General features: G+C 31.3%; 1 protein-coding gene across 3 annotated transcripts in view; it reads left to right on the top strand.

The window, feature by feature from the left end:
* Positions 1-18,612, top strand: part of LOC145326911 (protein TANC1-like) — a 146,973-nt gene extending 128,361 nt beyond the window's left edge. For all 3 annotated transcript variants that reach the window (XM_080170356.1, XM_080170357.1, XM_080170358.1), the window contains 10 exons: positions 9,023-9,085; positions 9,316-9,582; positions 9,813-10,250; positions 14,653-14,812; positions 14,961-15,164; positions 15,350-15,545; positions 15,733-16,426; positions 16,705-16,782; positions 17,154-17,252; positions 17,556-18,612. In XM_080170356.1, coding sequence (XP_080026482.1) covers positions 9,023-9,085; positions 9,316-9,582; positions 9,813-10,250; positions 14,653-14,812; positions 14,961-15,164; positions 15,350-15,545; positions 15,733-16,426; positions 16,705-16,782; positions 17,154-17,252; positions 17,556-17,982 — 2,626 coding nt within the window. In that variant the 3' untranslated portion in view covers positions 17,983-18,612. The remainder of the gene's footprint in view (positions 1-9,022; positions 9,086-9,315; positions 9,583-9,812; positions 10,251-14,652; positions 14,813-14,960; positions 15,165-15,349; positions 15,546-15,732; positions 16,427-16,704; positions 16,783-17,153; positions 17,253-17,555) is intronic.
* The last annotated feature ends 9,218 nt before the right edge of the window (positions 18,613-27,830 follow it).

Raw genomic sequence — 27,830 nt, forward strand, 5'->3', positions numbered from 1 at the left:
CTAGATTATATCTATTATTATAACATTCACAGCATGTTTGACCTATTTGCTCACTTACTGTGCCTGCTACAGGGGCAGGTTTCCTGTAAAACTATTGTGTTGTTATTATATTAACAATGAATGTAGAATATACGTGGATATTTTGACAAGGGGAAAATGGTCGTCAATTTAGGTTGCTATTTCCCCTGTCATTTGTTGGTTAGTTCTTTCATCCAGTAGGATTGGAGGGGATGGGGTGAAGGAGTTGGAAGGGTGTCCTTATTTTAGCAAGCTACAAGTTTTACTTTATTACAGAAAATGAAAATCTGGTAGCTGGTGTAATATCCAATTAATTAATATATATACATTGCAGACATAAACCATTTCAACTTTGTGTTGACACGATGCTCCTATATTTCCAAGCAAACTTTCGATGATTTGTATGTTTATAGGCGGATTTTGAGCATTATTTGTCTGTGCTTGAGACTATTTACAAAGTATGAAATAAAATGTTTATTGAGATAAAGGATGCTTAGCTGGGTGTGTATTCATTTCCCAATATAATCATATCAACTTTAAGTTTCATATTCGCAACTAGGATGACAACACCCATAAAAGTGAAGCACTAAAAAGGTAGGACACACGAACATTAATATTTGTAGAGTGTCAAACTCAGAATTGAATAAGTAGAATATTAATGCATAAGTCTAAACAAATTAAATTTGTTCCAAAACTTTTCGAATACAGGATACTTACATTTTTAGGACTTGATTATAGAGATAATTTTTTTTGACAAAAAGTAAAAACTAAACCATGGTTAAATGGACGTACGGACTTTCTGGTAAAGATTATAGAGGTGCTACGCTTTCTAAATCGTTCCTAATTGTTATAGGAATCATCATGCAAAGTTTGAAATCGATAGGACAATTATAATCTGTTGTCGATGGTAAAAATAATAGGTATTTATAGGCTGGTATAAAGCAAAAAAGTGAAAGGGCATTTTGTACTGTAGTAATTATGATATGCGGTTTTGGTGATTAGATGCAAATTCGGAAGTGAATGCACGTATGAAAAACAAGCTACCCCTTGTTTGTAATAAGCAGAGCTTATCTGTGACTTCATACTTAGATAAACTCCTAGATTCTCATTTCCGTAATGTGCAATAGTATAAAGAAGTAAGTTTTTTGTATGAAGCTAAAGATCTTGGAAACTGCTGGTCCGATTTGATTGTATTTTTCACGGAAACTATAAAGATGTATTGTCTTTAGGGGGCTTTAGGTTATTTTCTGATCTTTTTCGTCCTCTCTGGGGGTAATAAAGTATAGAAACTGTAAAAAAAACATCAATGAAAACGAATTTTACAGATTAGTCAACTTCGGACTATGACAAACGACAATTGTCTACAATTATAATGTCGCTTCTCTTTTTTTAAATTCTAAATTAGCAATAATACATTTCTCAGAATATGATGATATATATAATACTAGCGGCTACGCCCCTAGGGGCACTTAAGTTAGGAGGGGGAAATTATATCTTCCCATATTAAATTTGCGTTTCAAGAATAAAAATATTTTTTGGGGGGAGGGGGGATAAGACACCCACCCCAAAAATAGTTTAAAACCTTCTCAGGACCTATAAGAACCTTCACTATAAAGGAGAACAATATCGGTTCAGTGGTTAGCGAGATCCTTCGGGACAGACAAAAAACGCTTACTACTTTATATAATAGGATATATGATGATATATATAATATATATATAATGTCTAAATCGATATATTATTACTTGGATGTTGCATCAGATTTTCATGTACTCTAATACAGTGAAACTCGCAGTGGGCTAAAATAACGATACCGCATCAACCCCCTCTCCTCCTACTGGATGAACAAACTGACCAATAAATGAGGTCCTTATTAGCAACCTATATTGAGGAAAAAGTTTTCCCCGTCAATATATCCTAGTATTCATTGTTGGTTTTATCCTATTTTATTCAATTTAAAATATTTTAAGATATTCTACAGCAAATATATAAAATAAACACTCAACCAAATTAAACAAATATAAATTTATTTCGTGCTAAAATCACATTTGATTTAATTTCAATTTCTATATAAGGGCAAATAGTCCAAAATTGTAACCCTATTTAGAGAAAATCAATTGGAGTTAATGTTTGGTTCATGTAGTTAAGATTCTCATTAATAGTTAATGATTATGGATTGACGGACGGGGATGTTGATACAGAAAAATTGATATGTAGAATAGAGTTGCTGAATCCTAAATTTAAAGCATACATTTTAGAAATTATTAGTTTGAATAAAACTGTTCGAAATGAATCAATATGATATTATCTTATTGTATGCTTTTTTGTTCGTTAAGATCTCATTAACCACTAAATTGTTAGAGATATTCATTTTATGGATGATTTTAGGCTGTCCCCTTTTTTCCACTTAATACAGATCCCATAGATGCTGGGGGCGACTCTGCTAGTATTAATATACAGAGAAAAAGAGGGGACCATGGGCTGTTTATTACACTAATCCCCAGAGTTTTATAATTCTTATTCGTTTTCTTTACAACTTTGGGAGCTTTTTTATGGATTTTGATTGGTTAGTTTATTAAGTTGAGTGTTCAAACATTTCAACCACTAATTGTAATCTACAAAAGTAGTAATTTTTTGTATTAACAATGGGATTAATCGGCTATTGTCTTACCCCTTTAGATCCCTATTTAATATGATATGATAGTGGTCATTGCTGACATAAGTTTGACATGATGTCCTTTAAGAATATAAATTAGGATCCTAGAAATTCCATATAACGCACTTCAAATAATTAAGTCTTTATTTATTAAAATCTTGTTCTCTGTCTGTTGTTATGGAACTTTTAGCAGCGTTGGGAATTTAAACCATGGGTGACTTAGCTATAAAATAATTTATCATTTACAATTAGAAAAGGTTATAATCATTATATAAATCTTAAAATAATTTACTTTATTGCAGAACAATGGATTTAGAACAAACGTACATGTTATGACAGGGGAAAAATTGTCAACTTATTTTGCTAACATGTTATTCGTTTATTGGTCAGTTCGTTCATCTAATAGGAGGAGAGGGGATGGGCTTAGGGAGATAGAAGAGAGAATTATTTTAGCCCGCTGCAGGTTTCACTTTATTAGATAACATAATACTTAAAAAAGAAAAACTAAACCAATAAATTTTATATTTTTTTTATGATAATCTATGAGTTTACTATTTTCGTAAAAACTTTCAGAATACTGCCATAAACGGACAGACGAACAATTATAGAAAGTTATATTATAGCCTCGCTAAAAGTAATAGTAGCTACGTGCTTTAGGTATAAAATTAATCTTTAATTTTACCTAATCGATCGATTGTTCTAAATCTTCAGAAATGTAGATTTTACTGTAAGATAAATTTCACATTTCTAATTTTTTTTCTCCAGAACAATACTGATTAGAGTAATAGTTATCCATCGCATCATATTATAGACAGATTTCCGCAGATAATAAAATAAAAGAGAAAAAGTAGTCTTCTTTGGTCCGAGGGGCCAAAGTTTTATGTTTTTATTATAATAGTGGAAAATTGTCAGTAATACGATGATATACATGATTTTTCAGTAGAACCGGTTCTAATCCAGCTGATATTTATCGGTTTCGAAGTCAAACTGAAACAAAAATTTGATTTAAGTCAAATATTTGCAAATATTAATGAGATTGGTTTAATTTTTTATCCTTTAAACGTTACAGACGGACAGACTAACTGAGTTAAAGAGTTGCTTTTTCGAGAAAAAATGTTACATCTTAATAAAAAAGTTAATTTTAGGCAAGATTTGATAACGAATCTATAACAGCTCTTAAAGTATGTCGCTAAACGTTTTAACGACTTTTAATTTAGATAAACGACATAATAACCCTTTCTTAACCAGGAGCTAGACTAGAAGTTTTCTAAACTAAGGATGATATTATTGTTTAAAGCGAGGCATAGCTTTTATATTGAAAAAACATAATTTTTTTTACTAGCTCTTACGTCCCTAGCATTTAGAGGCTCGAAGTGGTAGGGAAGGGCCGAAAAAATCTCAAGACTTTAATTTTAAGTAGTCTAAAACCATCCAGAGACCTATGATAAGCTTCCCTGAAATAAACCAAATCGGTTTAGTAGTTATTTAAATCCTAAGCTTCAGACTAAAAACCTTATAAAAAAGATATAAACAGAAAACATATTTTTATCTCTTATTGTTATATCTACCTATTCGTTGAAGGAATCTTCTTGCAAGGTTTTAAATTAGAGGGACAATTATATCTCTTGAGTTGTTTGCCTGGACTCGAAATTCTTAATTTTCAACAAATAAGCAAACGTGTTTTTATTTTTGATATTAAGTTTCCCTTTATCCATGCAATTTTTATAGCCACTATAATAACAACATGTATGATATTTATCCCTTCCAGGAATAAGACAGTGACCGATAAATTAATGTACATCCCCAATGGCAATACACAAAATTATCCAATCTTTAGACTGCAATTAGTTGTTGGAACGTTAGGACATTCAACTTAATGAGCGAATCAAAATTCAATAAACCTCCCCAAAGTTGTTAGGCTAACGAATAAGAAAACGTTATTATAAAACTTTGGGGACTAGGGTATTAAACTGCTCAATGTCCCCTCCCTCCCTGTATCCCTTCCCTCTTTAAAGAAAAACCAATCACATTTTATTTGTGCGTTGCCCATTTTTGGATAACTATTCAAATCTCAAGGGTTGTATTATTAGGAGCAAAGCTACTCCATTACTAGGATATGTCCATAAGTCCATCTATACATTTGTAGAGTAGCTACTTTACAACTATAATATGTACAATACATATGTCCGTCAAAGACGAAAGAGAGTTACAAAGATCTCTTGAAATAGTAGTTTTGCCAAACTAACCTACAAAGAACAAATAAAATACAAATATTTACATTGCTTCGCTACTTATAGACATAATTGTCCTTGTATTTATGTTATATCAATTTATCCTTCGCCCTTTTAGTTACATATGTTTAAAATTATCAGACCATTGAAATCTAGTATGAAAGAGTAAAGAATATAGTGCTCTGTATACAATATGTAAAATTTGTTTTAGTCTTCTTAATGTTACTTAAAATTAAATAAACTGCTCTTTCATAACTTACTTAGTAGGGAAGCAACGTCTTAGTAACCTAACTGTAATACTTTATTTCTTAGTAGCTGCTTCGCCGATAGCCTTACAGGGAAGCTTCATACAATTCTGAAGGTTTTTTGGCCTAAATTAACAATTTTGGCTCATGGTTAGAAGTTCCTTAAATGGCTGCTTTAATTGAAAAAATCTTGTAGACTTATATATTGTACATTGCATTATGAACAGTGAAATATATTCTAAAAGTTTATTAAAGATCCTCGATTTCGTAAAACCAAAAAACAAGGATGTTAACATGCATGAAAATATAGTTAACATATTAATAATGGTCAAAATAACTCTTTATAATTGGATTGTTTTTGTCTATAAGAGCAAAAAATGGAAAATTTACTGATTCACAAATTATATTTATATTTTCTTATTTTTCAAAATATTCCATTTCTATTATTTTTCATGTATTTTCAAAAGATTAATGTGGTTAAACACCACTTTACCCCACCCTTGGACGTCTATGGAGGCAAATAACACTGTTCTAATAATTTTCATAAATGCATATCCCTATGAAAGCAAGTATGAAAAAATGAAAGTGGGTCAAAATATATATGAAGTCACAGATGGGTTTTAATCTTTCATTTTTATCTTTAGTCGCGTAGATGAGTTATGTTCTGTAAGAGTGCAATTTTGACAAAATGATATCATGCAGAATTGAGTTTTTTTAGAAAGTTAAATTAATATTAATTTTTGGTTTTTTTTCAACCTTTTGAAATTTATTCTTGACACTAAATAGGTAAAAGAGGTTAATTTTTGCTTATTCCTAAAATTTGTCTACGCATGTATGCCCGTTGAAAACTTGACATCTACCTTTCATAGCAGGCAATAGAATAAAATATTACAACCAACGTTTTATATATACGTACAGACAGACAGACATTTTGAGTTACAGAGTAGCTTAGTTACCTAAAAGTAATAATGCAATAAAATAAAACAAAAGCCAGCCGTAAAGACAACAATGTGAAAAATTTCAAGTAAATCTTTCAAAAATGTGTTTTTTCTTAAATGTTTCAAATTACTTTGAACTAATTGTACAATTAAAATTGAAATGGATAGTAAAATCAAGTAAAAAATACGACGAAGATTTTCAGTTTAGGCTGTTAAAGGCCGATTTTAGGCGGTTTTTTTCTTATAAATTGGATCATTGCTATTCGCATATTCTCAAATGTAATGTTTTAACAAGTAGCTTCACCCCTAGCGCCCTTTAGCTCTATCGATTTTTTTTTTTTTTTTGGGGGGGGGGGAAGCTAGAAAATATCCCAAGAATAAGATTCAGAAATAAAAACCATTCCAGGAGGTGTGTAAAGCTTAAAATAAATCAGTTCAGCGTTATCATAACAAACTAACAACAAAATTATTGCTGTTTATAATAAATGATTTTTGTACCTTTTTTGCATTTAAGCCTTTTTTTAAAATTTTGCATTCAAAAGCGATTATCTGTAATAAAATAATATTTATGTCTTTTAATAGAAATCTAAATTTATTGAGGAAAAATTGAAATGCAAGTCAGCAATTACATTTTATAAAGGCACAACAATACATTTATCTAGTGTAGCAAAGCTAATCTATAAGTCGGTATGTTTGTCTGTACTGGAAATATATGCGTTACTTATGTAAATGTTTCGTTCTATTATGTATTTATTATGCTTAAATTATATAAAATGAAAATATGATAAACAATTCAACTAACATAATAGGTTCGTCCTTGTTTTATACAAAAAGAATATAATTTCATTCAAAATTTTGGGATTAAAATAAATTCAGTGAATTGAATTAAAAGCTTTTTAAAATTAGTTTTGATTCTAGTATGAATGAAACAGAAATCAGGGAGGAAGGGGACATTGGGCTGTTTATTACACTAGTCCCCAAAGTTTTACAATAACGTTTTCTTATTCGTTAGCTTGACATCTTTGGAGACTTTTATTGAATTTTGATTGGTTGGTTAATTGGTTTGATTGTCCAAACGTTTCAATCACTTATTGTAATCTACAGAAGGGGTAATTTTGCATAAGATCTTTTTGGGAATGTACATCAATTTATCGTCCATTGCCTTATCTCTTTTGATCCCTGTTTCGTCCTACTATTACAGACGACCCTCATAAACGATGTTGCGTATTTGAAATAGCAGCAGTAGGAACATTTTTAACATCTTTATTGCCCCTACATCTCTAGAAGGGAGTGGTAATGCATAAAAAGATTTTGAAGTTAATTAAAATGTTTTTTTTTTAAATATTCTTAAATTAAATAGAGAGTGGTTAATTGTTAACTTTTATTAAGCTTTCATCTGAAAAAGAGATTTAAACATCTATTGACGACTTTTTTTTACAGCCAAACAGCCTTAACCTTCCATTTCAAAGTTAAATTTTTACATATTTAATACAAAGAAGTGTCTTCTAGCATAAAAACTTTTATAGTTATCATTTTTACAACATATTACAATAAGCCTCTGAGATAGTCGGAGATAACATAAACATATTTTACAATCATTTCTGCACATAAATCTTTTTTGCTATATTTTGTAATACAACATTTTTTTTTGTATTTTTGCGGATGTTTTATTATAGAAATATAAATTACATATAAATTTGTGCTTATTTTTCCTCTTGGAATGTTTCTATTGAAGAAAGACAGGGGCAAAAACTATCAAAATGGTCTAAAACTTTCTTGAGACCACATAAAAACTTTCCTGAAATGATCAATTGTGTCCAGTGTTTTTTTAGATAATAAAGGACAGACATACTTACTTCATAATGCTTTTTTATTATAATTAAGTTTTAATCTATTTTAAAAAAATCTTGTAATAGATTAGTTCTTACTTTGATAGGTCTAAAAATGATTTAAAGATATTATATTTTTTAAATGAAAAACAAATTTCTGTGACATGTCTAGTAAATGTTTAACATAAACAAGAACTCCCCTCTTAATATTTAGTATATTTTTAGAATGGTTTTAAACATTAGAATTACATCAGAATATTGTTTCCGTTTAATGTCCGCTAGATTAGAATCGGTTCCAAGCAATACTGAAAAATCGTGTATAGCATCATATTACATACTTTTTTCTACGAACATAAAAATATACAATCATAATATCAAAACAGTTTTATTAGCCTGTGCCTTCGGCATCTCGACGCTAGATTTAATTCTATAATTGTACATTTTTATATCCGCGGAAAGCTGTCTATAATACGATGCGATAAATAACTAGTCTGATTCTATGTGATATTAAAGTCTTATGCTGTCTTTAGAAACCAAAATTGTTGAAGACACTTGAATTACAATGAAAACATTCTTATATTTTATTGCAAATCTAGCATTTTTTTTTATGTCTTTTTAAATTTAGTTTTTCTTTGAAAGGGTTGTTTTTGTTTAAATGTATTTTGCGTTTTACAATGATTTTACTGCTTATTTGATTTATTTTGTGTATGTGTCATTGAAATTTTGAGAAAATACATAAAATGAATTGATATTTTACTATGCTGAAGTAATTTATACTGGAAAAGTTGTCTGTTTGTCCTTTATGATTGCATTTCTCATTTTGGCAGTAATCTTAAGGGATAACAAAATTGAAGATAAATTTACATCCTGAATAATGAGAAACAAAATTACCCTTTCTGAAGATTAAAATTATTGATGTATAATTTTGTAGCCTGCTGGTTTGTAATACCCAATTAAGATTTTTAAGCCCATACAATTTTTGAGTCAACGAATATGACCTAAGCACTTGAGAGTTCATGATGTAAAATATAACTATTAAAAGGGTTAAATATATTATATATGAAAATATAAATTGTTGCTGTGTTAATAAATTATTATTTTTTAGTTTGGACAATCATGATGTGGATGAGAGACTACAGAAAGACATTGGAGATTATATTGCTCACAGGTAGTTACAAATATTACTTAATAGATTTCAATTCGAATTTTTTGTCAGAATCTTTCTCCCCTGGATATATTCATTCATGGATAGAAGAATATAGTAATATTAACCTATTTACCTGCTCCTGTCATTCTTTACTTTTTAACCTTAATAAAATATGAGTATTTACAAAAAAGTATTTATTTTTATTTTATATTTTTGAAACACTTTGGATTTTTTATAATTGCTTTGTTTAGAATTAACTCAAGTCCCCAGATCCAAACAAACATAGTGCCTTCATCCCTACAGCTGCCAAGCAGCCGGCTATTCGCCACTGACACTGACCAATCAACACCGCCAGCAGCTAAATTTCAGAGTCATGTGTTGACAGCCGCCAAAGGCAGCTTTTTGTTTGCAAAGCTGTTGTTGGATGTGGTGGAGAAGGGGAGTATTGTGATTAAAAGCAGCTTTAAAGTTCTACCACAAACTCTTGCGCAAATTTTCATGCTGGAGTTTAATTTAAGGTAAAAAAATATATTTTTCTTTTATTGTATTCCTCACCTTCTATAAAATTAGCTCTTTTCTTTTTCTTTTAACATTAGTAGTGTTTTCACCGTTTACCATAATTTAGAAATTGTTATGTTTTTCTGGGAGGGAGAAGGGAGCTTATAATCGAATTACTCTCAACAATATGAATAAAAAACCTGACAAAGACAAACAAATAGACATCTTTTTGTATTTATGTTTTTTTCAGATTTCCTACAAGTCAAAGTTTCCAGATAGTGTCCAGCATTCTGTCAGTTTGTCTAGCCTCCCTGCAGCCACTAACCCTCTCCCAAATCTACCTGGCCGTCCTGGCCACCTGGCTGTCTGACCAGCAGCCGCAGCCAGCAGCTGCCGGCAGCAGCAGCCAAGAATCCAAGGCCATAACATGGGAACAGTTTCTATCAACATACAACACACATTTGTCAGATTTTCTTGTCAAGCGTCGCGATGACTCAATCTGCTTTTTCCACCCGCTGTTCCGCGAGTGGCTGGTGCGCCGGGCAGACAAAGACTCGCTGAAGTTCCTGTGTGATTCCCGCCATGGACATATAGCCCTGTCCTTGTCAATGTGTAGGGCTGAGAAGTCGCTTGGTCCAGAGAAATCTCTGGAATTGGCACATCATATACTCAAGTCTAATATTTACAAGTAAGTTTTAAAAGCATTTTTCAGAATGATTAGAAAATTGACATATAGTAATTTTAAGACTTGTTGCTTAATATTGTAAATAAAAGTAGCAAAATAATGAAATGCCGTTATGTCACATCAATGACCCCTTTTCTTTAAAAGAAATTGTCTCAACTCTAGTGCAAAATTTAACATTTCAACTGCCATTGAATTAAATTAAAGATTGTATCTAACTAATCAAGTTTCTAATTCAAGCAAAAAGACATTTAGAGAATTTGATAAACATCTGTAAAAGCATTATCTAATATCTATGTATTCTGTTTCTCTCGTAGCGAAGCTACTCTGCAACTTTAGTTGTTGGTTGATCTATCATTACCTCTATTTAACGTAGTATTCCCTATATTAGATTCAGTAAAAGTAAGAGTTCAACAAACAGACAGTCGAACAAACGATCATTAATGAAAATAGAATAACTACGCTTCTTCTGAAACAATTAGATATGTAATAAAAAAATTTACCATGGACATACTTACATTTTGAGACGCAATTTTAGAGAGGATATGCTTAACAGCTTTCCTAATACTAGGATTTATCATTGAAAAATCAAATGATATTCTAAATGACGTAGTTCCTACCATTAATTACTTTTGTAAATTGTCATCCTTGTTCTTGATTTCAATCAGAATTTTCTTTTCCCACACTTAAACAAATGCTTTGCAAATTAACATGGAACTTTTTTTTTAAATAGTATTTTTTATTTACAACTTTTCTTTTCCTACAAACAGTAATATATACCAAAGGCATAATTTAACAAATTCAACTTTGGGGAAAGTTATTTATCGCATCGTATTATATACAGCTTTCCGCTGATATTAAAATGAAAATCACAAAATTAAAACCAGTTTTGTTTCCCCCTAGGGACCAAGGGTAATTTTATTTTAATATTTGTGTAAAATTGTCTGTAATACGATGTTATACATGATTTTTCAACAGGGCTGAGAACCGGCTTTAATTCGGCGGATATTAATCGTTTTCAAAATTAAAATCAAATCAAAATATTTATTTCAGTCAACATATTTTAAAACACAATTATATGATACGAATATTTACATAGGTATATCGTTTATATAGTTTTATTTTATTTTATTTATTTTAATACACAAGAAATATCAAATATGTTGCCTAGTGGCAGGACCTAACGCAAACTTAATAATTAGTAACATATTACTAAAACTGCTGCAAACTTTAGAAGAATATTGCACTGTGACAAATATATCAAAATTGAAGAAAGAGCAGCCTAACTCTTTGAAAAAGAGTGAATAATAAAAGTTATAGCATGCACTTTATCATACTTTATCACAATGCCAGCTTAGGTCATGAAAATGATCATATCTTTTTTAAAACAACTACATAGAAAAGGAATTTGTATTTGTTCAAAGCAATACCAAAAACTCTTATATCGTATCGTATATTAGACAATTTTCCACGAATAATAAAATAAGAATCTTAAAATCAATACTCTGAGAGCCAACTAAACTGATATTAATAATATAATCATTATTATCAACGGAAAAAATCTATAAGAACACTATGTATAATAAAATCTTCCTTGTTTCCTTATTCTTATGAGCTATCCATCGAAATTTTACCTTCATTGTTAAAAAAAATCCAAAAAGAATTGAAATTTCTAATTAAAACTTTACTTTAGTGTTCCTAATTAATCAAGTTTAGACATACCTGTCCCTGTCCAAGAAATCAAAATACTTTTCATTTCCTCATATGTCAACCTTGCAAAACTTCTAAAAATGGAGAATTTTTGCACATTTTTTGCAATCTTTGCATTACTTCAAGTAGGAACTTATTTAACAAGGATGACAACATTTGTAGCATATAAAGATTTTTTTAAAATAAGCATATAAGTAACAAGATGTGTTAGTTAAAATGTCAAGCTATGGTTAAGGCACATTTGCTCCTTCAAAGACAAATACTATTTTTTTAGTCCACTTATGACTTAGAGTCCACTTAAACTAATAAAATTATATGTCAATGAAATCAGAGAGAGAGAGGGGACAATGGGCAATTCTACTAGTCCCCAAAATCCTATATAACGTTTTCTTATTCATTAGTTTCACAACTTTGGGGACTTTAGTGGAATTTAATAGATTAATTCATTACGTTGAGTGTTTAAACGTTTCAAAAACTAATTTTAATAATCAGAAGGGGTAATTGTGTGTATCACAATTGGTGATGTACATCAATTTATCGGCCGTTGTCTTATCCCTTCAGATCCCTGCAATGCAAGTCAAACATTGCCAGGTGGTCATAATAAACTAAAATGTATATCATAATGATACAGTGAATGGATAATGGACTATAAATTAATATTCAGTATGAAGAACTTGTAGGTGCTTATTTTATACAATATTGAATTCTACTTTTCAATATGACGTCTTACATAAAAAAAAACATATGTATAAAACACATGCTTAATTAAATAATTATACATTTAAAATTGCACTTAAAAATTTATGATCTGTCGCAGAAAAATAAAAGAGGTTAATTGTCATATCTTTAACAAAAATGAAAAATAAGAAAAACATTAGTTTTAAATTTATGAACAGTCTTTATTGCTGGTGTTTATGTAATACTGCTTGGAATATTTATAAAAATGGCCAATGTCGTTATTGGGGAACTATGAGTGAATTCATGCCATAGACGTTACAGTCAAACTCAATGTCATGTAAATCATCTGAAGAAACAAAGCTTCTTAGTTTTTAGTAGCGAAGCTACTCTATAATTTACTGTCTGTCCGTCCGTCAGTCAGTCCGTAGGTCTATTAGAAAACTGTGATCTTGTCAGCTGGTATTTTTGATAGGCGGCATAATATTTTTGTGAAAGTTCCTTATACCAATGAGCATTCAGTATTTAATTTACTTTGTCCGTCTGTATATCAGTTATGCTACAAAATATAAATTTTAAAAATACGTGAGTATGAATGATTGTTTATCTAGAAATGTATTAGCCAAAATGATTTCGTACGCTGAAGTGTAGGAAATATCTAACATGTTTTTTTTTGGTTGCAAAAATTGTTGTTTTATAGAAATATTTTTTTCTCTCTCGCGTAAATCCTTCATTTAAAAATTGCAGAAAAAAAGTGCATCAAGTAATGAAGATGAGAGAAAATTTAGACATTAATCTTTCATTCACTTTAGTCATATTTCTGTCAATTTGAAAAGTAAGTCAATTTCTCGTATGTATCCTAAAACGAAACTCAATAAATCAGATTGTAAGACAAACGAACATTCAAAAAGTTTAGAGTGACTGGTCTTCTGATAGTAATAAAACAGAAGTCTGAACAAAATTCATTGTTTATTAGTCGTAAAAATAATAAAATTGAAGTAGTTACAGATATTAAGACACTATGCTTATAAAATTGTACCTAATTTTCCTAGAAATCACAAGTTAATAGTTTCTTACACGTATACTTCGATAAATGGAAAGATTATAAGGTGAAACAGTTTAAATCATAAAAACTTAAAAATATATCTATAAAATTAAATTCAAACATTAATTCATTTCATATGCGATGCATAAATTATTAAAATCGATTAATTGTTATTAATTGATTAGAACAACAATTAAAACTATGTCTGCTTCATCTTAATTATGTGTTAATCTTCCATATTAACATTTATATGCAATAAATTAAACAGATAAATCAGACAAATATTGTTTGCGAAGCATCTCTATAATCAAGTTCTAAAATGTAGGTATGTCCTTTAAAGATTATCCTGTATTCAACAGTTTTGCAGCAAATTTACCTACAATTTTGTTACGACAGATACATTTATATTCTGTTCTGACATTCTACAAGAGTTAATGTTCTTTTGTCCTACCATTTCAGAGCTTTGCTTTTATGGATGTTGTCATCCTTGTTTTCTAGAACGCTTGTGACAATCTGATAAAAATATGGATTACCATTCCTTGGATAGGATTACAAATAACTTCCTCCTTTGTCTTCTCAGTTACTTTAAATTCAGTTTCAATTGGAATATTCAGTTCAAATTTGTTTTAACAATTCAAAACAGAACACAAAGACATTTTTATATGTCCTTTTTTATAAAATCGTTACGTTTGTGCTTAGATAAGTTATGATATTTTTATTTCATTAAAAAATCTTATCTTTTGTTGTTTAAAATTATTTTATGTTTAAAAAATCTCAGAAAATAAGATTCCTAATCTTTTGGGTAGGTTAAGTCTCCCTATCCCCTTATAATTACTAAATAGCCTAAAACCTGATCAATTACAATCAGGAGCTACCTTGAAGTGAACTTATATTAACATAGCAACTGTGTATTAATAAACTATAGACAGAAACATGAAGTCAAACATTGCTTTAGATTTATAAATATTTTATTTTTAGAAACCAAACAAGCGAGATTCCTACGCGTGATTTGTTGGCCTCTTGGATATCTCTGGTCACTGACGACATATCCCTTGCCCTGGGCTCTGAGAGAAACATGTTCAGCCCCTCCATAAACCTTACCAAGCTTATCCTACTCTCCGGAGCTAATCCTAATCAGGTAACAAATCCTTTTAAGACCACAGCATACGTTTCATTTAACAACCTACAGTTAGACTCTAAAACACTAACATACCAACCATTCAAGATTATTTTCTTGTCTTTTCCGATAAAAAAATCTTTGATATTAAATTTGTTTTCTATTTTAGACTACCATGCATTTGAACAACGCGCCTTTGTTGTGCGTTTTTGCTGAGCGCGGCTACACTGAGCTGGTCAGCCTGCTGCTTGAATATGGCGCTGACCCTAACTCAGGAAACGCGGATGGTTTTACAGCTGTTACATTTGCCTGTATATCGGGTCATCTTGAATGTTTACGGGTTCTCGTTGAGGCTGGAGCTCTTATTACTAAGGTAAGACATATTAATAACCTATTTTACTATTTTACTCTATTTCACTAAAAATCGTTGTGTAATTCACATATCTAATAAGTAATACTTTTATTAAACCTTTTTATTATTTGTCCAATACTTCTTTCCCTGGAAAAGAAAATCCTCGGTTCACTATTGGACTTTGTTAATTGATTGATTGATTGCAGGTTGACAACACAGAATCGTGCGCACTAGTGCATGCCGCGCGTCACGGCCACCTGTCCTTGCTGGAATATCTGATTTCTCTGGACTGGGAGCAGTGTACCTGTCCACCTGGCAGGTCTTGCTCCATGCCAACCTGCAAGAAGAGGGTCAGCCTACCAGAACTGGCACAACAGGCGGCGGTAGCCGCTTCAGCTGCAGGTAATATTTCAATTAATATTTGAGAAATTTATGGAAGAAAACAAATTCTGGGGTGGACAGTTTTAACTACTTGACCCCCAATAGTCCTATCTAATAGTCTAAAATCTATTGTACATGCGGACAAAAATCCTTCTCATAAAATTAAGTATAATACGAAAAAAGAAAGTAAAAATATTCTATTTTTTAGGGAAGCTTGATATCCTTGAGTTCCTACTTGACATGCGAGAAGTTGATGTAAACCGCTCCGACACATTGCTCGGCGAAACTTTGTTGGGCGCGGCTGCGGCCAACGGTCGTCGTGATTGCTGCCAGGCGCTGATAAAGCGCAAAGCGCGGCTGACAAGCACGAACCTGCGTGAGGCTACGCCGCTGCATCAAGCCGCCAGGGAAGGTCATTGGTCCGTATGCGAGCTGCTGCTGAGCGAGGGTGCCCCGGTTGAGTCTAAAGATGCTCTTGGCCGCACCCCGCTTATATCCGCCGCTATGGAAGGTCATCTTGGCATTGTAGAGCATTTAGTTTCTGTCCGCAAGTCCAACATTGATGTGCTGGACAAAGAGAATATGTCTCCCCTGACATGGGCTTGCTCCAGGGGGAAACTGGAAACCGTGAAATTTCTGATATCCAACAAGGCTGACCTGACGGGCGTGGACAAAAAGGGTCGCACAGCGCTGGACCATGCCGCCACCAACGGGGACCCCGAGCTGGTGGCCTACCTGCTCGACAACGGCGCCATGATGGAGCATGTGGATATGAACGGGATGCGAGCCCTGGATAGGTCCATAGCCTGTGGCAATATTGATGTGGTGAAGGTGTTTCTGAAAAAAGGCGCGAAGCTGGGACCCACCACGTGGAATATGGCGAATAGAAAACCTGAGATCATGTAAGTTCAAATTTAAAAAAGTTTTGATAGAAAAAATTAGTAGAAATAGTGTTCAGTCGTTTTAAATATTTAATAGGTGTCATTAAGGAATGTGTGTATGTCTTAATGAAAGTTTGTGCATCTTGGTCATTTTTCATATCAGAAAATAATATTATCCGGACGTTTTATGGGGTTTGTAGGTTTGTATACGTTATTCTTTTTTCATGTAAAATGTAAGTTTCCATAAAAATATTCTTGTTTCTTTGTTTTTATTGATATAAAAATATGTGATTTTTTAGGCTTTGTTTGTTGAATAAACTATTGGAGGATGGAAATACACTGTATAGAAGAAACAGGCTAGAAGATGCTGCTGTTAGGTAAACAGTTTTATAAATTATTATATATAATAGCTATTTTTATATGAGAGACATTTCTTGTAGGATCCCCCCAATCGTTGAACCGATATGATTCTTCTTTAAAATGTAGCTTTGAAGGTTTATAACTATTTTGGGTAAGGATACCACACACTTCCTATGAGAAATTTCCCCTGGATGAAATGCCCCCCCCCCCTCAAAAAAAAATTTCTTCAACTTTTTTTTAAAATCTAAAATAAAATTAGGTTATCAAATTTACCCCCCCCCCCCTCTCGCATATGCACCTTAGAGACCGCTTCTTAAAGAACAAAGACTGTACGATAAAGCTTCATTTGCTCTACTTAACTTTAATTTAATTTGATGTTTTAACTCAGGTATCAATATGCAATCAAGAGGATACCAGCTTCAGTTATTGGCAAGTTTCAGAAGGTGTTTGATCAGCTAAGAATTCATCTACTCCTTAATTTGTCAAGGTATGCATTTTATTTCAATTGAACTACAATTAATCTACACCCATTACTTCCCCCAAATCATTATAAAATCTAAATATAGAGTTTTAAATATGTACACAAGATTGAAATGGAAGATTATTTTTGTTTGCCCTATTTTTATTTCAATCTACATATTTCTACTGCATCTCTACATTCTCTATTGAAATTGAAAATACCTTGTATAGGGAAAGTAAGGTTATATTGGATTTAAGTTGTCCCGCAGTGTTAGGACAATACAGTAATAGGCCTTGTAGGGTAATCCAAATAAATATTTTTCTTATTTAGATGCCGGCGAAAGATGAAGAAGTATTCCGAGGCAATAGAGCACGCCAGCGAGGTCATAAAACTTTACCCGCACGTCTACGAGGCCTTCCAAACGCGCGCACGCTCCCACCAGGCAGCTGGCGACCTCCAAATGGCGTACGCCGACTTCAGCCAGGCCGTGCGTCTGGCGCCGCAAAACCGCGAGCTACACCGGGATCTCTTGGCGGTCAAAGAAGAGCTTCAATCGCCTTCCAAGCCGTTGCCTGATTCTATGTTTGTGGCAAACGGCCCTGGCAGCCCCCAAAAGCCGCAATCGCCTGTGAAAACTACACAGTCGCCGGTGCATAATCCGCTAACAATCAAAGAGCATCGGCGGTTGGCGGTGGATGAATTAAAAGACGCCGATTCGTCGGGCTCAACGAGTAGTGGCGTTGGATCTTCGTTGTGATAAAAATTTGGACCATTTTTTTTGATCAAAATAAAGACAGTCTATTGTATAAGTCAAAAAGCGAACAAAAATGTTTTGAAAACAAATAAAAAGGTTAAATAAATAGATAACATTCTTTATCTAGCCGATTAAGTGATAAATAATTAAATAAAAAAAGAGTTATTTTAATTGTTTAAATCAAAGTCCAAACATATTAATAATGCAAAAAGAATTTATTGTTTTATTACAAGAATTTATTATAGCTGTGATATTATTATATTATTAGTACTATTTTAATATTTTAAAATACAAATTTTGCACATTTTTTAGCATTCAATAAGCACTGTATTTTTATGTATGTATTATTAGATTCAAAGTTAGGGAAAATGGCATGAAAATGTAAGAAAATTTCAATAGTTTTTTTTTTCAAGGAGCTTCAATAGTTTTTTAAATACTTCTCGATCTCACTTTAAAATATTTTTTTTTGTGCCAAAATTTCTTTATGTTATATATGTTCAAAATTACATTAAAATAATGATTGAATTAATGTATTAAAGGTTATAAAATATGTATTAAAATTATGTAAAAACTATATAAAATTTTCTGTAATATGTTATAACTAGTCTGTTAAATAAATCTAGTTGAAATTTATTAATGTTTTTTTAATCTTTTTTTCTTAGCAATGCTGCTCAAAAATTATATATGTTTGTCGATGGTAATTCAGCCCGAATTATCGTTGTTTTCCCAGTTGTGTAGCATATGAGTTGAAATATGATTACAAGAACGATATGCCTTTTAATGTCAACATGACAATTTTTCTTTGAAGCCAAGGTATCATTATTGTCCATTTTTTGTCGATATCTTGTCAGCAACGACTACTTTTTAGCAAAGAGACATAATCGACATAAACCCTTGAAATCAGTTTTGATTCCAGTTGACTCCATTTAAAGCTATTTATAAATACTTTAAAATCTAATAATAAACAAGGAGGTTTAAAAGGCTTCTCTAAAATCGCATTCCGAAAGACATAAAGACATACTCTAATGATAGAGTAGCAGGGCAACTCTCCAATATGTATGCGGGGCTTTTTATCATTTAATAACCAACACAATCCAACAACAATTTATGGAAATATTTTAGATGGTGTGCCTTTACTTCCGCAAACTAACACATCCTCAAATTTTCCATGTTTTTTAATGGAAATGGATATATCATTAATTGGATCTAACACCAGATGATCATGTACTCTAATAAAGTGAAACTTGTAGCGGGAAACCAAAATTAGCGACAATTTTTCCCCTTTCATAATATCCACGTATATTATAATCTTCATCCATTTCAAAAGACAAAATAGCAATTAATTAAGAATGATTATGGATGAGAGTTAAGAACAATTTGTGCTGTTTTAAGAATATGCGCTTGTGATGACTTCATATTAAGCGGGACTGAATGCACATAAGCTTTTTTACAATAAAATTTTAGAAGAAATAAATTGACATATACATATAAGACTTGTGATAGATATGAGTAGCTCAGAGCTGGATCTTAAAATCATTTCAATGGTGCGCCAAATTTCAGCCAATCACAGCGCGGCATTTCGTAAATTGCTGTGCTCTCATTGGTGGAAAGATGGCTCACCCCGATTTGGCGCACCATTGAAATGATTTTAAGATCCAGCTCAGCTATCCATTCTATTTATTTTCTGGGAGATGTCTGAAAATCAGGTTTTTTAAAAAAAATTAAAAGCAAATTACCCAAAGTTAAAGATAAGGAAATTTGAATCTAATATAAACCGTAGTGACACCGTTTTCATTTTCATTCCTGTGAAGACAGTTGGAAGGGGCTTTCACTCAAATCAGATTCTTCACAACTGACCCCCTCCCCCAAAATCCTGAATTATTTTGTATTTAAAAAAAAAAAAATTTCTTGCTCCTAAGGTGGGCTCTTCTAACCTTTCCATAACCTAACCAAACCTACAAAAAGTATAAATATATTTTATTAAAAAGTTTAGCACAAAAAAATCTACTTCCCTACGCAAAAATATCTTTATGTTTTTGTAAATGTTCTTATGTAGCCTGATTTTTTTTTGTAAAATTTTATTGTAAGGTTTCATTTAATATGTTATGTTAAATTAAATATTATTTTGATCCGTAACAGGAAACTCAACAATTTTAGTTTTAATTTGCATAATTTTTAGTATTGTCAAAATATTTTCTTAACATAAAAAGATATTATAAATTTGATTTCTTGGGCTGGTAAGGAAACTATGTTAGCATCTAAGCATGTAAGCTTCTTTTATATTTTTTGGCAGAGTTATGACCAAATACATGATTTAAGATATGTCAATGAAACGGTCAATTTAGCAAAATCTTTCCAACTCTTGAAATTTTATGATCAAAAGAAGATGTTTATTTCCTTAGGGAAGCTCCCTGAGGGTAGGAATGCTGTTGATTTAAAGAATTATAACAGTATCTTTAAATGCAAATTAGAACTTTAGGTGTATACTTTTAATAATAAGATTTTGTAAAAGAAAGTAAGCTCGAAATGGAAATTAAATTTTGTAAAAAAACTCACACACACATGAATACTTCCTTATTAATTTAGTACCTACTGCTTCCATTTCTTATTACAATGCACAGTAAGGAACTTCAGACAAGGGTCGTGTAGTAAAAGGGTTCATTGTCTGATCCTATAGTTAACGTTAGAGTATTAGAGTTAAGGAGATTCCCGCACCAATTAGGTGATTATAGAGAAGCTGTGATACTAATAATCAAAGAATAGCTGTACGTCAAAACATATTTCTATAAAACATATATTTGCAGTGAGAAAATCCCTGAACAAAGAAATTACATTGAGCATCCTTTTTCTTCTATTTATATTAGATAAATATATTACACATTAGACCACGCATAGTAATAAAGAAATCGGGCTATAATAAGAACCTCCCCCCCCCCTCTCCAAGTAGGGTTAATAAGGATAACAGTATGTTAGGGTTCACTTTTGTCTGTCGACAGAAAGACGGACCCTTTTTAAAAAGCATATCTGTTTTTAAGACGACAAAATTTATCTTAAATAACTAAGTGTCCTCTTTTATATACTTACATTTTTATAGATGGATGGTTGATTAAAGAAACAAAGAATTTATAACGATTCTAATAAAGTTTTATAGATTACTACAACAATTGAATTTTCAATTAAACCTTGAAACTTTCTTTATGTGTTAATAATGTTGCATGATGGCTTCAGGAACCGCTGTATAGAAATGTTTCTTTGTATCAAACTTTTAATAAGCAGGTGTTGTCCAATAACTATGGTAATGTCCAGGGAGGGAGGGACCATTGAGCTGATCATTACACTAGTCCTCAATGTTTTATGATAACGTTTTCTTATCTGTTGCTTAAACACTTTGGAACCTTTATTTAATTTTGATTTTTTTTTTCATTAGGTTGAGTGCCCAAATGGTTCAACCACTAAATTGTAATCTAATTTTGTGATTAATTATTGGAGATGTACATCATTTTATCGGTCATTGTCTTCCCTTTATATTCCTTGATAATATAACAATTTGATAACATAAAGCAAGGGTGACATTTTCCATAATTTCTGTTGTTGTGGAAATTTGATTGTTGCGCTACTTATGGATATATTTGCTTTTAAATTTTATTAAGAAGTCAGTTTTATCATTAAATTTTAAAAAATCTTTATCTTTATTAGAACATTTTATTTCAACTTCAAAATTTGATAGTGTAGTAATTTTAAGAAAGAGACATATATCCTAAATATTAATTGTTGCTATGTATAAAGTTTTGTATTGTCTGTGTATCCATTACAATCTCGTCAACAGGTGAATTGATTGCTTAACGTAACAATTTTTGGAAGATCCTGATAAGGTTTAATCTACATATAATGAATAAAGAAGAAGAAAAAACGAGGCAATACAAATAAACCTAATTTTTAGATACTTAAATTGTAATAACTTTTAAGAATATTCATCACAGCCCTGTAATTTTATTGCTCAATAAAGACTTTACAGTATTTTTTTTGCTGGTTGCAATGTCTTATTAAAATTAAGATCAAAAAAGATAAAATATAAAGACTTGAAAGGCTTCTGAGTATAATGGCCAAACGGCTGGACGCACACCTTCGTTTACACATCATTAGCAGCGGAAAAAGTTATTTATGACACACATAATAAATGATAATAACAGTATCATAATACAGGTATTAAATACTCATATACAAACAATAAAATTGAATATGAATAAAAAAAATAAGGACGGATCATTCAAATAATAATTATGCACAGTGTCAAAGGACTAAACAATCTCGTGAGAGTTGAACAAGGTGGGATAGTAACCCGGAGGATAAGGGCATCATAAGGTAAACCCCCCACCCCACTATAAATTTTAAACATTAAAATACCTGCAAATATTGGTATTTCCTAATGCACCGAATAATTTTTATTTATTTAAAGAAATAAGATATGACAATAGATATACAATTTAAGTGGATATTATGACGGGGGGAAATTTAGGTTGCAAACATGGTCATTTTTTTGGTCAATTCGTTCATCCTGTGGGAAGGAAAAGGATGAGATGAAGAGGGTAAAAAAGGGAGATCTTTAATATAGCTAACTACATGTTCCAATTTATTGGAGTATGATAATATGGCGTAAGATCCAGTAATAATAAATCCATTGATATAATTAGAAATTACAGAGGATTGAACGAATAACGGGACGAGGTATCACATAGCCCGGGCCTGAGAAACCCAGCAATAGGGTATTTTAATTTCCCGCCTAATTTTAAAGGTCTCAATGTTAATTATTGGGGTTGAACACCCTGAACAGCGCTAATAAGCATTATAGATAGAATTTTTAAACTGCTTTGTTATTTTGTGCCAAAATATTCAAATAATTTTGAAAAAATATGTTGAGTTTTTAAAAAAAAACTGATTGAAATGCTCAAAAATGGTAATTTATAAAAAAAACTTACTAAAATAGACATTTTATTATTGTAGGTATTACTGAAGCATAAGTGATAATTATATTAACCCACCCTCATTAAGAGAATTTATTATACATGCCATATAATTCCCTTTCCTAATGTATCCCCTCCCCTCTCCCCAAAATTCCAAATGTGTCACACTTCTCCTTCGCCCCCCCCCCCTTCATAGCAATAAATACATCATGCATGGTGTTCATACATTACTATTAAATAAAATAGGAAATGATCATAAATAGAGTTATGTGAAAAAGAGCCTTAACTATCTTAAAATATTCAATAATACTGTTATTCTTCTAATATTTGATTTAACAATATTGTAGGGTCCCCAATAGAATTTAAAAACTTATCTTTGCTGAAATGAATTGACACTAATTATCAAGCATTAGTAGTAGTATGATTAGGATTGCATACAGGTCAGCAAAAATAAAATGCTAGCAAAAATTCATCTACCATTGTTAAACATAATCATGAAACTAAATTAATTTAAAGTAATTAAATTAATTCTTATTCTTCAATTAAAACATATAAATAATACATAACATATAAAACATAAACATGTAAAAGATTTTTAAAAGTTTTACAATTCCAAGTAAAGAGAGGGGCTACTCCATAATTTTCTTTGAATTACAAATTACCCTTCTGTAGATTACAATTAGTGGCTGAAATGTATGAACACTTAACTTAACTAGTGTAATAAACAGATCAACCCATCCTCTCCCTGCATTATATAGCCTTTTACCTCTTTCCTCTACCCCCCCCCCCCTCTCATGGCATATATATAAGGTCGATGACAAATTAATGCCACGCTGTATCATGGGATGGGGGCGTGATTGAAATGTGTAGTATACTCCTTTGATTAAACTCAATTTACGGGTTTTTATATAATTGCAACGTAGTTATAAGACTTTTGGTAGCAATAAATTGAGACGTTGGGTATCCCTCTAACTGAACCGATTTTTGATTAGTCAACGGTCTAAATTTGTCTCGGCCAGGATATGATTAAAAGCCTAAATCGGCCAAGGAATAGCCGAGTACAATATTTTTAAACTTAAAAAATTAAAAATAAAGAGCTAAATGATTTATTGTGTCTTTCTCTTTTTATCGACAGACGCACTTGGATATATTATTTTCATAATTAATTATATGTATTTCCCATGTTAACGTCACCTTATGTGTAAATTTGGTGAGCTACATTATTGAATAGCGTTGTTAAGTTAGGATGGAAGAATTTTGTAATGAAAGCAAAAGTGGGGTAGAGGATAAGGGATGGGGTAAAACGGGTTATCATAATGTTTTATTTTCTTGACTTTAAGTTAAACTCTATCATATATAACTAACAAACTAACAACCCCTGCACTCATTGTTTTGCACTCAACCCCCTCCACTTAACACTTAAGTCAGGGTTGTATATTCTGCACAAGAATAAATTTTTTTACCACTGCTGCAAAATGTTTTTTTTCTTCCCCCTACTAGTTTTTTACATCAAGAAGGGTGAAAAAATAGAAAAAAAACATTCAGAATTCTTAATTTTATTCATAGTATTATATTATCCCACATATTCTTTTAGATTTTTTTTCAACAAGGAAGAGAAAAATGGAAAAAAATGTTTTCATTTCTCTTAATTTTTTTTACATTTTTCCCCCAAACCTTATATTTATTATTCTTCCCCCCACTTTAGCAGGGTCAACCATGCAGAATATATACCCCTGGTTTAAGTTTAAACCTGAATAATTTACCTTGAATTTGATGGGAAGTCCAAAATATTAACTTTAAATTCTATTACTGGCTTTTTGAGGCGGGGCATTTGAATGTTTACCCGAATAACGTAGATACCCTTAAAATAGGCCCTACGACAAACGCAGGAGTCCCAAACGTCGTAGTGGACAAACGCAGGAGTGGACACTTAACCTAACCTAACCTATTTTAGAACATCTTATATGTTTTTGAAATTCCTAACCCCTGCGGGGGGCTTATTTGTACATTCATATCTTAACCTACCATAATCTGTATAGAAATACTTAATCAAATTAATGTTTTAACACTCCTGCGTTTGTCCACTCCGACGTTTGGGACTCCTACGTTTGTACTGGAACCTTAAAATATAAAAGCTTCGCTTTTAATAAAACTCAGTATTGTGTTGTATAAAATAAAACAAAAAGTTTGAACTGTATACAAAATAATGTAGAATATAACAGGGATGAAAGCATATGTAAATAACAAATAAATTTATAGCTTATTGTTTTTGTATTTTAGAAATTCCTAGTCACCAAATTTAGTCTGTAATATTTTAAAACTATACATTACTGTGTTTCTGCACTCCTAATTTATTTTTATTGTAATTACTTATTTAATAGTTGTAAGTTTAAATTACACTAATTGGTTGGCTGGGTTGGCTGTGAAAAGTGACTGCAAATTTGTCTAGAATAGTTGTAAGATTTAGCAGCTTGTTGACAAATGCCGCCAATTTGGCTACAACTTTATATTAGGCAAATATAATTTATCTCCCAATGACTTATCCCTTTATCTCAGCAAATATACAGAGCATAGTTTATAAAAATTCAAGGTGTATACCTGCTTTACGTTAGATGCATTCTAAAGGCGGTAAAAGAGGTTTAGCCGATAAATAATAATAATAACAAAATAAAAACAACATCTAGAAAAGTAAATCACATCTAATCATATAATAGGACAGACAAACATAATTAAACATATAGAGCAGTATAAACGATGAAACAGATGTTCAGATAAACACTCGTTTTTTTGTGAAATTACAGTTACTATAAAATGAAAATATGAACATACTTACATTAATTATATACAAACTTCGCTCTTGGCAAAATAGTCCTAGAAATCACATATTATAACCATCTATTAAGATTAGTCTTTTATAGGAGCTTCTCTACAAAAACTATAGATAAGACAATGGACATACACGCAACTATAATACACAATATTACTCCTTCTGAAGATTACATTTGGACACTAATGCTTTTACAGCTCAATCAAGATTAAATAAAAGGTTTAAAGTGTACAAGCCAACGAATGAGAAAACATGATTATAAAACTGTCAGTACTGGTATCATTTACAGTTCAATGTCCCTGCTTCCCTGATAAAAACTAAACCTTGTATAAAACTCTGACCAATTACAGTGAAGTATATGCAGGAGAAAAATTTGTGGAATCTAAAAGTATTGCAGCAAAAGTGGTGAATATATTAAAAGGATAATCGGATACATTATCTTATATGTAAACTTTTGCATTATTAAAGAATAAGAGTGCTCAAAATAGGTGAGAGTTCATATGTTTTCCAGTATGGTTAATTACTAATTATACTAATTAGTATCTGCTGGATTTGAACCATTCTCAGCCATACTGAAAATCATAGACGTCCAAAGAGGGAGGGGGGTTAAGGGGTGATTACCCCCCCCCCAAATAAAAAAAGCCTCTATGAAATAAAGATTACCCCCCCCCCCCCCCAAATAAAAAAGCTTGGACGCCACTGCTGAAAATTCATTTATAGCATTGCAAGACAAGCAATTGTTTACGAATAACGAAATAAAAATCATAAAAAATACAAGTATTGTTGGCCCGGGCCTTCGGTAACTTGGGGGCTAGTTTTTAAAAATCTTGACTTCAATAACTTTAAAGCAAAGAGCACAAAAGGTGGAATATTTCTTTTAATTTTACCACTAAACAATGAATCTATTTATTACATTTAAAAATGAACGGAGAGACTACTTTTACATTTAACAAGTATATAATAAGAAAAATTTAAAAATATTTACTTACAACTTAAATATTAACGGCTTTATAACTTTATTCATAGCTCAGTTAGCTGGCAGGGATATAAGGAAGAGACAGTGGGAAATTAATTAATAGTTATTTCTCGCATCGTATTATAAACAGCTTTCCACGGATATAGAAAGTACAATTATGAGATTAAAACTAGTTTTTTTAGCCCTGAGGTGCCGAAGGCACCGGCTAAAAAAACTGGTTTTAATCTTATGATTGTACATTTCCATATTCGTAGAAAGCTGGATATAATACGATGCTAGACATAGTTTTTTCGTATGGATAAAAACCGGTTCCTATCCACCGGATTCGAATGAATACGAGAAAATTAAATTAAATTTTATCAAGGACAATTGTGTCCAGAAAAAGCATATTATTTACAGCTAGTATTAGTTATTTATCTTATTATAGGCAAATATTCCGCGGATAATAAAATGAAAATTATAAGATTAAAAACAGTTTTGTTGGACATTCGGCTGTTTAGTGTTTGTTACAATAGTCCCCAAAGTTTTATAATATCGTTTTCTTATTCGCTAACCAAACAACATTGGGGACTTTTATCGAATTTTTATTGGTTTGTTCTTTAAGTTAAGTGTCAACCACCAAATGTAATCTACAGAAGGAGTAATTTTGTGTTTAATCATTGGGAATTTTCATCAATTTATCGGCCATTGTCTTATCAACCGCTAAAAGTAATCTACAGTACAGAAGGAGTAATTTTGTGTATAATCATTGGAGATTTACATCAATTAATCGGCCAATGTCTTACCCTTTATATTCCTGGAAGCAACCTCTCTTGCACTAGCTTCGCATCTCTAAATAAACGTAAACTTGTTAAGAATTGTCTAAATAAAACTTGATATGTAGATTGTAGACTCACAAGAAATTTGATATCTGTTTATTTCATAAACTCGTCTATATCAGATAAATTGATGTCAAAATTTCATCAAAGCCACAGTTTTTAAAATAATCCAAATTAATTCTTAATTTTGAAAAAATCTTAGTAAGTAGCGAAGTTACTCAATAACTCAAATTATCTGTCAGTACTTTTTCCGTGTCGTGTCAAATTTT

Source organism: Acartia tonsa, chromosome 8, assembly GCF_053477335.1.
Source record: "Acartia tonsa isolate MP-2025a chromosome 8, ASM5347733v1, whole genome shotgun sequence".
In the NCBI taxonomy this organism is placed as follows: Eukaryota; Metazoa; Arthropoda; class Copepoda; order Calanoida; family Acartiidae; genus Acartia; species Acartia tonsa.